Source organism: Pundamilia nyererei, unplaced genomic scaffold (genome assembly GCF_000239375.1).
Source record: "Pundamilia nyererei isolate P.nyererei 1_Seehausen unplaced genomic scaffold, PunNye1.0 scaffold00024, whole genome shotgun sequence".
NCBI lineage: Eukaryota > Metazoa > Chordata > Actinopteri > Cichliformes > Cichlidae > Pundamilia > Pundamilia nyererei.
In genome coordinates this window covers 1,852,122-1,864,647 of record NW_005187425.1, presented here as the reverse complement: position 1 = coordinate 1,864,647, position 12,526 = coordinate 1,852,122, and the positions used below count along the sequence as shown (strand labels likewise).

General features: G+C 39.2%; 1 protein-coding gene across 1 annotated transcript in view; it reads right to left on the bottom strand.

Moving 5' to 3' along the window:
- Window positions 1–11,176, bottom strand: part of LOC102197828 (pleckstrin homology domain-containing family A member 1-like) — a 19,201-nt gene extending 8,025 nt beyond the window's left edge. The window contains exons 1-4 of the mRNA XM_013909394.1: window positions 11,015–11,176; window positions 3,896–4,127; window positions 2,755–2,811; window positions 2,555–2,647 (exon numbers count right to left, since the gene is read on the bottom strand). Of these exons, the coding sequence (XP_013764848.1) occupies window positions 2,555–2,647; window positions 2,755–2,811; window positions 3,896–4,036 (291 nt within the window). The 5' untranslated portion in view covers window positions 4,037–4,127; window positions 11,015–11,176. The remainder of the gene's footprint in view (window positions 1–2,554; window positions 2,648–2,754; window positions 2,812–3,895; window positions 4,128–11,014) is intronic.
- Window positions 11,177–12,526: the final 1,350 nt, after the last annotated feature.

Below are 12,526 nucleotides of genomic sequence, written 5' to 3'. Positions count from 1 at the left end.
GTTTTACAGCCATGAACATGAGAAAACTGCATTTCAATCATGAAGAAATTTTTGGGTCAAATGCTGATTAGCTATGGATCAGGATTTAGATGCTGAAAGAAATAAAGTCTCTTTTCTCTCTGGCTTTGCCATAAATCCTTCAGTTCTGCAGCTCAAACCGTCCCTGTGTCTCCTCTATTTCCTTCTGACACCATAGCAATAAATTACATTAAAGCTGGCCTGGTAAATCAGGCGGGGGAGAGCTGTGAAAAGGCAAAAGGCAAACTGTGTCACAATGAAGATCATTCTTCCCCGTTCTGTGTATTTATTCCAGATCTTGGACACCTCAATACACTATTCCACTACTTTCCTGCAAAATAATTCTGTCTATCTGGCCTCAAGCCGATGACCAGGAGGAAATTGTCCAACAGTCTTGAGCTAAAATCTGTCCACTGTTTGTGGGAGTGATAAACTATTCGGCAGTAGTGGAATTGCAGTGGTATCTTTGGCGCTGGAATGAAATCTGGGAGAAGGGGTATCAGATCTGACTCATAGTTACACATAACAAAACAATGCATGCTGCTGGGAAATGCAGACAAAAGCCAAAGTTCACACAGTTGCTCTTAATCTTTCTCCATCGCATATGAGCTGCAAACAAAAGTCTGTTTGAGTTTTTTTAAACTATAAATTAAATGTCAACATTGCTTCACCCTATATCATGCCTTGGCTTGCTGGACACAGGAAAAGGGGAGGAGCACGATTCATGGATATCAGACAAAATTTAAAAATAGCTTCTCACGTCTGCGAATCAGGTTCTGATTAGGATGTCGGCATCCTGTCATAACTTCAACAAGGCAACTGCTGTGTACACAGCCAGATATACACATGCAGTGTGAACATATTGTCACACACTAGTATTTCCTGCTATTGAACTGGACAGATGAAGACTTAGGCTAGTAAACAAACACTGCGATGAAGGTTTACTCTTAAAAAATAAATACATCTGACAGTAGTTAATAGTTTTTATTAAATACTTTTTCCCATCTTGGCCACATGAGGTAAGAAGACAAGTACAAATAGGGCTCTATGTATTTCTTTGTTGAAGGACATTGCAAAGAGGACATCAAACAATATTAAAAAGCTATCAACACCCCATAAATTATACCCAGTCCAGGTAAAATACAAAGATTATATAATTCACTCATACAAAATGAGTGTCTTTATTACCCTTTTATTTTAACATATAAAATTAATTACCGTATACCATTACCAGAAGTGTTCATATTACACAAAGTTTCAATTAATAAGATCAACGTATGGAGAAGTAAAAGCTCAGGCTACAGACTGCACTATGTGCTCATTTTCAGTTTCTTTTGTGAAGTTATTCCAAACAGGGTCATCTCAGTCACTAAACTGAGCACTGAAGCCCCACACATTCACTGTTAAAACCTTCTGCCTGCAAGAGGCAGCCAATCAGCTTGCTTAAAGGAAGGATGGCTTTAAAGCAAAAGGATAGAAATGGAATAACTCTGGAGTTGTACGGAGGCCCAGAATTAGACAAATAAAGAATATTTTGTACTATAAATCATGCAAAACAACTCTAGTCTTCTTCTTTCCGCTGCTGCATATTCACAAGGGGTCGCCACAGCGGATGGATCCACATTTTTGATTTGGCACAGATGTTTACGCTGGATGCCCTTCCTAACACAACCCTCCCAGGGATTTCTAGACAAACGTGTTACCCACTACACTAGCTGCTAAAGCTACTCTTGTCAAGTCAAAAAATAAAACTATGGAGTTGGAAAAGAGCACAGTAGGTCCATTTTAAAGATAGTAAGTAAGAAAGTTCTTGCATAAGAGTCAGTTTTCTAATCACAGGGACCCACAAGCACAGAGTAATGCGACTCATTTCTAAAGACTGCAGAATCAATGTGCATCAAGATTAGCTAACAACGCACCAGAAGAAGACACCAGCAACTTATGCCTTTATAAAATGTTTTACTTATTGTAGTCAGCAATAGGTAATGCCCCAGGATATCCTTATTAACTAGTAGGTGAGAAGAATGAGACAAAACCTTAGCAATACACGAAAGACTGTTTTAAAATAGGACAGATGATAAATTCTACTTATAGAATAGTTCAACGTGGTCAAAAAAAACCCCAGGCCATTAACTGCTGGAGCATCGTGCATTTTTCTACATTAACAAACCACGCAACGCTGAACAATGCTGCTTGATCAGTGGTGGAAAAAACCTGAGAAAAGCTGTGCTTGACCATGTTGAGAGAGCAGACAAGGACAAAAAAATAGTCCTCCCTTAGGTTATATTAAGGGTATCCAGCTTAGTCAACATGTGGTTAAATTCACCATCATTGCTCATGTTTTCAAAGCAGTTCAGACATTTGTCAAGTTGTATTTTTATAAAGAAGCAAGATGTTTTCCTGTTTAGTATGAATAACACTATGAATCATATTATCCAAGGCTCATTAGTGACATCATTGGAAAATGTGTTCAAAATAATATTTGAAATGCAAGATGTTAAAAACAAGAGTGAAGTCTTCTGTGCTTTTATTATGCTAATATCCTGACTGGAAGAACAGATTTGATGACGTGCATTTTCTTACCGAAGCAGAATTCTGCTTTAGGCCTCAGCTTGGTGGCATCGCTGACCTAAATAAGAACAAATCCCACAGACTTTAGTGTTCAAGCTCAACTAAAAAAATGTGAAGTCTTCCAGTTGTATATAACCTTGTAGCTCCTTTGATGATCTAGCTTACCTTAGAGATGTATGTGAGCTTGAGGGAACCAACACAGACCGTACCAACAGGCAAGTTCTGTGGGAAAAGGTGGAAAAGAAAAATACTTGCAATAAAAAGGAAGCTCAAGCTAATGATGCAATTACGCAATACAATACACAATACACAATACAAGTGCCAGTAAGGCAGGCCTTTAGCCGTAGAAGATCAAATGTGATCTGGTCTGGGGGTGAGGTTCTGCAAAGCCAGTCGATATTATAGAGTAAGTACAGCATGTGTTGGCTGCACTCCATCCAGTTAATGTCAGTGCCTTCCTGTGTTTCTGAAACTGGGAGATCCAGATTTAACGTCATTAAAATTTAACTTTTTTCAATCTATAAAAAGAAAGAGACTTATTCAATTATTTACAATTTTTTTCCTGCTCTACATCATTTATGAATACTTGATGTAACAGGGCACTTAACAAATACAGCAAATCTAAATCAGATTATGTGCCAACAGAGGACATATTACACTATATAAAAAGTGACACTATGGGGCACAGAGTAGACACTGATGGCCAACCACTACGGTCAGTGCAAATATTACTGTAGTCTCTTTGGGCCCCTCTCAACAACATGAGTACATTCTATTCCCTATTTAAATGGATGAATACCTGCAGCCTGCACGACTGCTGCAAAACACACCAACCTCAAAACATGCTGATACTGATGCTGCACATGCGTGCTGGTTAACATCAGTTAGGCTTACGCTGGGCATGTGTGAGCCACACAGCTTCTGCTGCAGGTAAGAAAAGCACCAAACACACCTCCAGCTACAAGTTACTCCCCTGTGTTGCAGTCCACAGACAGCCCTTTCTGACATGATTTACAGGAGTGTCTGCCAATAGTTACAACACAGACACCGCATTAGATCTGAGATCCTCCTTTGTCTGTAAAATGTGCTTTCTAAGCATGTTAGAATATAATTTTTAAAAAACATAATTTATAGAGGAGGCTCTGCTATCAGTGGCTCACAGTCAAGATACACCTGCATGAAAGCCAATCATCTATATGATAACTAAAATTTGCAGCATGTAGTTTCCCAGTTTGCCTGTACGGTTGCCCTGAGGCCACCCTCCAGTAAAGCTAAGAGCTAAGCTAACACATCTCTGTGTCTTTACCTGTGGGTTGTCCATGTACCACACCAAGCTTCCCTGTTGTGTGTCCAGTATGAAGTAACGGCGCAGGAACTTGCCGCTGTTCTCATTCTCTTCGATGTCCAGAAAGCCACAGATGCGGTTCTGTCGGTCCACGTAAGGCATCGCGCCACCGGGACATTCCCTAGCCCGCTTAGGCCGGGAAGGGAGAGAGAGGAGCGGGAGAAGAGAAGGGAAAAGCGGGACGGAGGAATTCCTTAAGGACACATTGAAAAGAGAGGAAAGAAAAATGAGTGAAGAGGGTGCGTGGTGAATGGGGAATTTTAAGTTTTCTTTGTGCAGAGTCTTGCTCTCCCTTTCTTTTGCTGTCTTCATCTACTGCATCTATGGTGTCTCTGCCACCTGGATCTCACTAGGCTACAACCAGTGAGGGGATCATGTGACACAAACCACAACCCCGCCTTTATCCTTTTATATCAGCCTCACCCGCTCTCTCTTCCTCTTTTTTCCCCCTGTAAAACATACTCGACACTGTCACTCTCTCTTCCACCCAGCCTAGCTTGCCCCCCACCCCTTATCCCTCTTCCCTTGGTGTCTCTCTTTTCTCACTTTCTCAGTCATCTCCTCCCAAATTCTCTCTCATCCGATTTGGCAAGCCTCTGGCCAACCCCTTCTATCCCCTCCCTTCAACCCGCCTCCCTGCCTCCGCAGCTAAGCACCGCTTGAGTATTGCCAAAAAATACCAGTGAGCTCAGTCATGTTCGACACAAAGGAGAGACGAGAGGGGAGAAAAAAAACAAAAAAAACCAAACACCTAAAGGACCCACACAGGAGAGAGTGTGCAATATTTAACCTGCTGAGTGCTGCCAAATCCCTGCTGCTCTCCTTTAATGAACTGAAAAGTAAATGTTTAGACCAACACGTCTGAATGTGCGCATCTCAATGTCAGCACTCGCGTGGGTGGGTGCAGTGTTACTGTGGGGATATAGTCACATTAGCCTGTTTAAGCTGCTGTCTTTCTGAACCAATCCTACAATATGTGAGATGAGTCTGTGGAAGGCCGAGATAAAGCGCTCTTTTTCCAGAACATTATGAGCACTGTGTGGGTGGATGAGGGCAAGGAGGGGACAAAAGGCCCGCTTGTTGTGCAGGGAGTCTAGGCTGTTAGCATCTCAGTTAGTTTCTGGATCTACCCGTAAAATATGCATCTACCCATAAAAGTCAGCTTCTGAGTCATCCTATTTCACACACAGGCTACAGAAAGGAGCAGCAGTGTCAGAGACGACCATCTTAACGCTACGTACACACCGAAGGTCAAGTGAGAGACGTTTATGTGGAGACTGGCGACACTGTAAATAAAGTACTTTGCAAAAGTTCAGCTGAAAGCATGCTCATCCATTTTCGTGATGCAGAGAAGAATTTGACAAAAGATGAAATTAAATACACTTAAAGATAGGGAAGAGAAAAGGAGGATTATATCAAAAGTCTTAATGCAAACTAGATATAATAATAATAATAATAATAATAATAATAATAATAATAATAATAATAAAATTAAATATGGATAACAGCTTTGTTAGCCAAGATATGTACTAAGTAGGGAATAAGGGAAAATTTTAAAAATGTATGTTTTTTTTTTCCTCCATACTATAACAATATAACATTAAAAAAATGATCACTCCCCTAGACTTTGTTTGACCCAAAGTGCCTTTCAATGGGGGGTTTTAACATATTTAAATACATCATGTGGATTTATTTTGTCATCACAGCATCAGGTAGAAAAATGCTTTTCATTATTCTTAGTTCCTAGCTTCTGCTGAACAGGGTTGTTTTGTTTTTTGTTTTTTTTTTACACTAGTAATTAGGGCTGCACGATTTTGCATAAAATGAGAATCACGATTTTTTGGCTTAGAATTGAGATCACGATTCTCTCACGATTTTCTTTTCCAGTATAAATATTTATTGCACTTATTAACTGCACATCAACTTCGTAACAGTTGAGACTGAACATAAAAACAATAAATAAACATAAAAACAACAAATGTCTCACGTTTTGTTGTTGCTGCAAAATGTTGTACTGCTTGAAATTCCGTCTCCACCGTTGCTGGACACTGCGTGTATAGAGCAGGTAGTGCAACAATAGAAAAAATAGTTGCGGGACAGCACAGTGTAGCATTTGTCTAGGGTGTTGATCATTTTCCTAAATCCCTCGTTTTGCACAGTGTTGATGGGAGCCATATCTTTGGTCAGGTGATAAGTAATAGCCTCTGTAATTTCTTTGTGCCTGCGGGAGTTCGACGGGTATGGGGAAGCGCTGTATAAGGTTCCCGTTGTTGATGTTTGGGTGGTTGACCGGGACCGATTTTCTCCTGTCACTTCTCGTCATCCCTGACGTGCTCTCCGTTGTTTTTTCCTGCTAATTTTAGCATCCCACGGCACAGCTTCCGTATTACGTGGTATAAGGCTCCGCCCTTGTCATTTGTTGAGCAGGAAGAGTGAGCGCTTGTTTTCATGCAGATTACGTCCCGGACCAAAATGCGGTAAAATCGTCGTCTTTTTTTTTTTTTTAAATCGTTGTCATTTGGAAATGAGATCGCACATAAGTATGAATCGAGATCGCGATTTTCTAACAATTAATCGTGCAGCCCTACTAGTAATACTTTTTTTAAAACCCATTTTTGGCATCTTCCTTTAGCTCCTACTTGAACATAGATATCCTCTGCAAAAAGATGTAAGAAAACACTGACTGATGAACCCATGGCAAGTACCATTAAAAACATGTAATCAGCAGCCAAAAGATTATAGATATAAAAACAAAAAGTGCAGTAAAGTCCAAAATAATTTATCAGCCACTTATGACCAACAAAAAGCAAACCAATTTTGACTCGTCTAACAAAAGCTTTGCTAGCACTTCATTTCCTCACAATTACTTAGGGAACCCAAACAGCCGAAGTGAATCTGCATCAGTATGGCTGATGCTGGTATAGATGTGGGAACATGAAACATACAAAGAAAATACAGACTGGGTATGCAGCTTAAGCTCACAGCATTGTTTTGTTTAGTTTTTGGAAGAATCAGGTAGATATTTGAGAGAATCTAATTTCCATGCTATGCTTTCTCAAATATCATCACAGGATTAACTTTCAATCAATCAGGTGAGTCCAAGGTTAATACATTTATTTAACCCCTAATGAAATGTAAAAACTCACAAGGGACTAGATAAATAATTGTTTATGTTTTATATTATAAATAACTCTGTGAAATACAGCATTTCCTTCCGTTCTAAAAATTGCTGTAGGAACTCCTTTATACAAGGCAGGTGACAGACAGGAAGAAAACAATTTCAGGTAGAACACCTGAAAAGCACAGCCTACTCTACCCTATTTGAATTCTAACAACCATAGTTGTTAGGGCAAATTTAGAAAAAGGTGGGGTAGTGAGATGATTGCTTCTGGATCTACATAAAATCTATGACACAGATAATATTATTTTAATTCCAACACACATAAGAACTTGTAACACGGGGGTCGTGCAAGGATCAATATTAGGGCACTGTTATTCAGCTTGGGCATCAATGATGTTCCATCTGTGTGTGATGATGTAAATGGTAAATGGACTGGTTCTTCTATGGTGCTCATTTACTCTACTTGAGCACTCGAAGTGCTTTATACAACATGTCTCATTCACACACATTTATAACAGTACTTTTTTTCGACACTGCACGTGTATTCACAGCATAGTTTTTTTTAAATTTTTTAATACATCTGCAAGACTCTCAAGCAAACCCTTTTCACTTAGTAATTATAGGTAATGTGTGTAGAATTTTAAAGTGAAAAATGAATTTAGTCCATTTTGCAATAACATTGCAATATGACAAAATGTGGAACAAGTGAAGTGCAGAGAATACTTTCCAGACACACATGTCCAAGTGCTTTCTGACATTTACACTCCGGTGAACACATGAGGAGGAACTTAGGGTTTTATATCTTGCCCAAGGATACGTTGGCCAACCACCTATCTTCCAATTAGCAGGTGACCTGATCTATGTCCTGAGCCATTGCCATCCCATAAAAAAGGCCTGAGCAAGACTGCAGAGCTTGTAGTCAAGCCTTTAAATATAATGCAAAAACATTTCATATTGGTTTAAATCATGCCTTACACTCAGTATTGAGAAATCTACATTTCATTTACAGTTCGCATTTCACTAAGAGGTGTAAATAAACAGCAATATTGTTGATTAAATAAACAGTGTAGAGGAAGCATATATCTAGGTGTCACTTGAGTTCACATCAAGAAGGTGAGTAATACCATGGCCTATTAAAACTTACTCACTGAAAGCAGGAGGGACCTGAATGCACCCACTCTTCCTGTTATCTATTGGTTTATCTCTTGTTGGATCAGCTGAGACAACCTTGAAACCAATGAGATCATATCCTCAGTAAACACAGCAAATATCCAGTTCTCATGATCAATTAACAACTTTGAACTTTATGGTAGTTTACAAAATTGCACTTCCATCGATAAAAAGATTTGTACAACTTTGCTCAGGACAGAGAAGAGGCGCCTCAAGGTCAACTGTTTAAGTGTTTATAGTTCTTTTTTATAAAAAAAAATTTTTTTCACTACCACTGTTTTTAAAGTCAACATACATGCCCACCTCCATACTCTTAACATCAAACATTGAAGCAACAGTGGACATTTTATCAGTTCAACTAATCACATCGTATATGAAATAAAAACTGTATTTTGGTGCATAGCAGTAAGCATGACCCCCCCAAAAAAGACTGTTTTGTAAAATGGCTGATTAAAAACATGTATATGTCACAGGTCACCTGTCAATCTAGTGGGTCAACATTTAAAAACAAAACAAACAAACAAACAACAAAAAAAACAAACGCACACACAATGACAACACAGACTAAATTCCAATGCTGTTAACCCAAGTTCTCATGAGGTCTGTAGACAAGTAATAGAGGTGGTGTAGCAAAGGTAGCACTATCAGACAGGGCTCGGACTGAAGATAGCTACATCCCTAACATCTCCTGCAGAGGAAAAATGTGCATGATTATTTATTAAAATGAGCCTTCTCCTTAAATACAGATGAAATTATTTACACCAACACATTTATGGGACTGAATCTGAACTATGTGGGCCCCAGAAGAAATTTGTTAATGTAGACAATTTTTTTTTTTTTACTTCAGTTTCATTTAAAGTTTGTGTTTGACTTCTTTTCATTAATAGTTATCACATCTTGAATTTGATTGACAATGTTTCTTAAAGGAGAATGCAGAGAGCTAGATCTAGGTCTGAGACTGCGGTTTGGGGAAGGCCTCGGTGAGGACTGGTGGCAGCTCCCGAGCCAAGTGTTTCCCAAAGAAGGCATTCCCCAGAAGCAGTGATGACTGACCGTTACAAAGATCTTGATGAATCTGTGATGAAGAGCTGGATTTAATATGGTCAAATATATTGCACTCCTTTCTACTTTCAGCTGCTCCCTTGTCAAAGGGGCTCATCACAGTGAGTATGTCTGCATATGGGGGGATATATAATCCCCCGCTGGGGATTATACAGGACATATATAGAACATAACAACACATCAGTAATTCAACTGTCAAAATAACAAATATAAGTTCATATTAACTCACCCGAGGTGGCTGTAAGCTACTATATGTTACAGTGCAAGCTACCTCTTGTGCTTAGGGAAGAGCAAATACAGAATGGACAGAGTGCAGTTTTTGCACAGTAGGTATTTTTGTGTCCAGGGTCAATGGTCATAATATCCTTACAATAATTCAGCTCCCTCGCAAGTAAATCTTTGAAAATTTTCCTTACAGGACACGCATAATTGTGCCAAGGAAAGCAATCCACACATGGCAAGCAGTGATCAGTAACCCAGCCTCTATTTGAGTAGCATATCTGGGTTTCTCTAGTAAGGATTCAAAACAGATCACTACCAGGATACTTAGAAACGCAAAAATTCTGTATGGGATCACACAGCACGGTTTTCACTGTAAATTAAATTTAGGAAAGATGCAAGGAAACATTACAATAAATTGTTGAAAGTGCTAACCAGACTACAGTGAAGATTTACAAGTTTAAAGGTCAACCTCTTAAGATAAGATGGTGATAACAGCCCACTTCTTTCTAGGTCAAACATTTCCCAGGTAGACTGACTCTTTACATTTGCTGGAAGGCCTCACTAACACAAACACTGTCACAAGATACCCAAGTCATAAGTCAACATTTAGGACTGGACAGTCAGTATTTTGTTTTCATGGTCCTAAACTGCTGCTGTAACATCTAAAGTACCACAGCAACTGGAAATAGTAACTGCAGAGTAAAGGTTTATGCTGCTTGTGTCAGGATGTGGATTGAAAAAACGCAACAAATGAAATAAATAAAAGGGAGAGAAAACAATGGTAAGGGATTAAAGGTAATTAACTAAAGGGGCAGGGGACTTCACTTGCTCTTTGTGGGTCAGGCCATTCTAGTTCAAATAAAACAAATCATTTCTCACCAGAAACCTTTAAATAGAGCCCGGTTTCAGCCTTAACAGTTACTTGGTCACCCAGGTTTCTCGCACCACAGCAATGCCTAGTCTAGATTTTTCTATTTCCAAAGTAAGGCAAAACGAAGATGCTCAGTGGGTTTAGTCTACTAGCTGAGTCCTGCGCGTCTAAACCAAAGGATTTAGGAAACAAGAGTCCATAATCCCAGCGTAAATATAACATCACAACCACAAACTGTTAGCTAACGTTGGGTATTCCAGCTTACCACAACACGCTGAAAACGGCTGTGTTAGCAGCATCAGCAGCTGTGGCTGTGGCTCCCTGGCCTCAACTTAACTGAGAACGATATGGTTCATGTTAGCTTGTACTTAGCGTGCCGCAAACTTGTAAAACGATTCGCAAGACACGGATAATTACAATATATCTCCCCTAATACTGCTTTTTCTTTACTGCTCGACCGTTTATAACTAGCTGGGAGAAAGAAGTTTTGTCACAAACGTTAACCTAACCCCGAGCTAACACTGGCGGCTCCTGCTAGCCCGCTTCGTTAAATATTAAACGGACAACTTCAAGTGTATGAAACAACAAAGTTATTAGCTTAATTCATTTAGTTTAACGACCCATGTCAGCTTACCCAAGTCGTCCCTCCTGTAAGTGGTGCGCTGAACCGCCGTGGATCTCGGTTGCTGTTGGGTCTGTGCTCTATACCTCAGCCCATCTCCTCCGATTCAGGACAGGGATCCAACACTGCTACTGCTGAGCGACGACCGCAGATCGTCTATTATGAAGATGATCACTCTGACGCTTAACAAAAACATCGATAGAGCTATGTCGTTTAGATTGGTATTTGTGTTTTTTAAAATATAATTTTTATATGAATCCATGTGTAATAGGAGTATAATACAGTACAATTCGTCATATATTATTATTTCGATTAAATAATAAATAAAAACTAACACTAAATACTTAGTTTGCATCAGACGTTTGAGCAAGTATTTTTTCAATAACATGTAAATATATGTGTATGTTTATAGGTTTGATTTAATTGCAATCTGCTCAGTATAAATGTCAGGGTGACCAGATGTCCCTCTTTATGTGGGACTGGACAGTATTTTTAAGCCTTGTCCACTCGTCAGAAATCTTGGCACAATGTCCCATATTTTGACCGCTTTGCGGGGCTAGCGTTGGCACTTACCCTAGTCAGGGAAGGCTTTTTATTACAGCCTCAGCCTGTCTAATGCTATGCACAACAGGGAAAGTGACAAGGTACCAAAAAAGTCAAGTTTGACAGATTTTAGTAAAAATGATGAAAAATATGATAAATTATATGAAGAGGCAGTACTGAAACCCAGAGACTGTAAGCTGGCAGTACAGCAGCTGAAATAACAGTGTAAATGGGAACATAAAAAGATTATCACATGTAACCACAATAAAAAAAAAACATCTTTCTTTTCAATTATTGTTGGAGGAGCTGGGAGAGTTAGATTCAAATATAACATATCTGACTGTAGCATTGTGCTAGCATTGTGTACCACTTTCTGCCAGACAAACACTGTCAAACCAGTCATATTTAAAGATTATCAAAATATTTGGTGTTTGAAAAATGAGTGCAGAGTGAGAGATCTCTACATAATAATGTGAAAATGAAGCACTGGGTGTAAACCTGGACGGAAATCAGCAGAGTAGTGATTTAGCGACATCTTACGTTTAAAGCCTGCATCGACCGAGTCCTGCGATTATCCCGTGGTGATAAATAGAAATTTTTTATTGCGTAAGATGTGTAACAAATGTGTAGCGGAAGCATATATACTATGTGTAACAAAGAAACCTTTTTTTATGCAAAAGCGCCTCCTATTTTCTGTTTTTAGTTTATTTTTAATAAATATAACTGTCTGCTGCTATCTGTCCATACGGTTCACTCATGCAGAAGAAAATGCATGCAACTCGCAGGTCCTGCATCCAGATGCAGTTTCGGTAAATGTCTTATGTATGATTGTAATGGAGTTTCTGTGCACTAAAGATATTTATTTTCCATGCATGCCGCCTTAAGTTACAGCTAAGAGCTGTGTGACGCAAATGCATGCAATAATGTGCATTGCTTAAACTCCGTCTTCTTCTTTTAAGTCATGCAAAATGGAAACAGCTT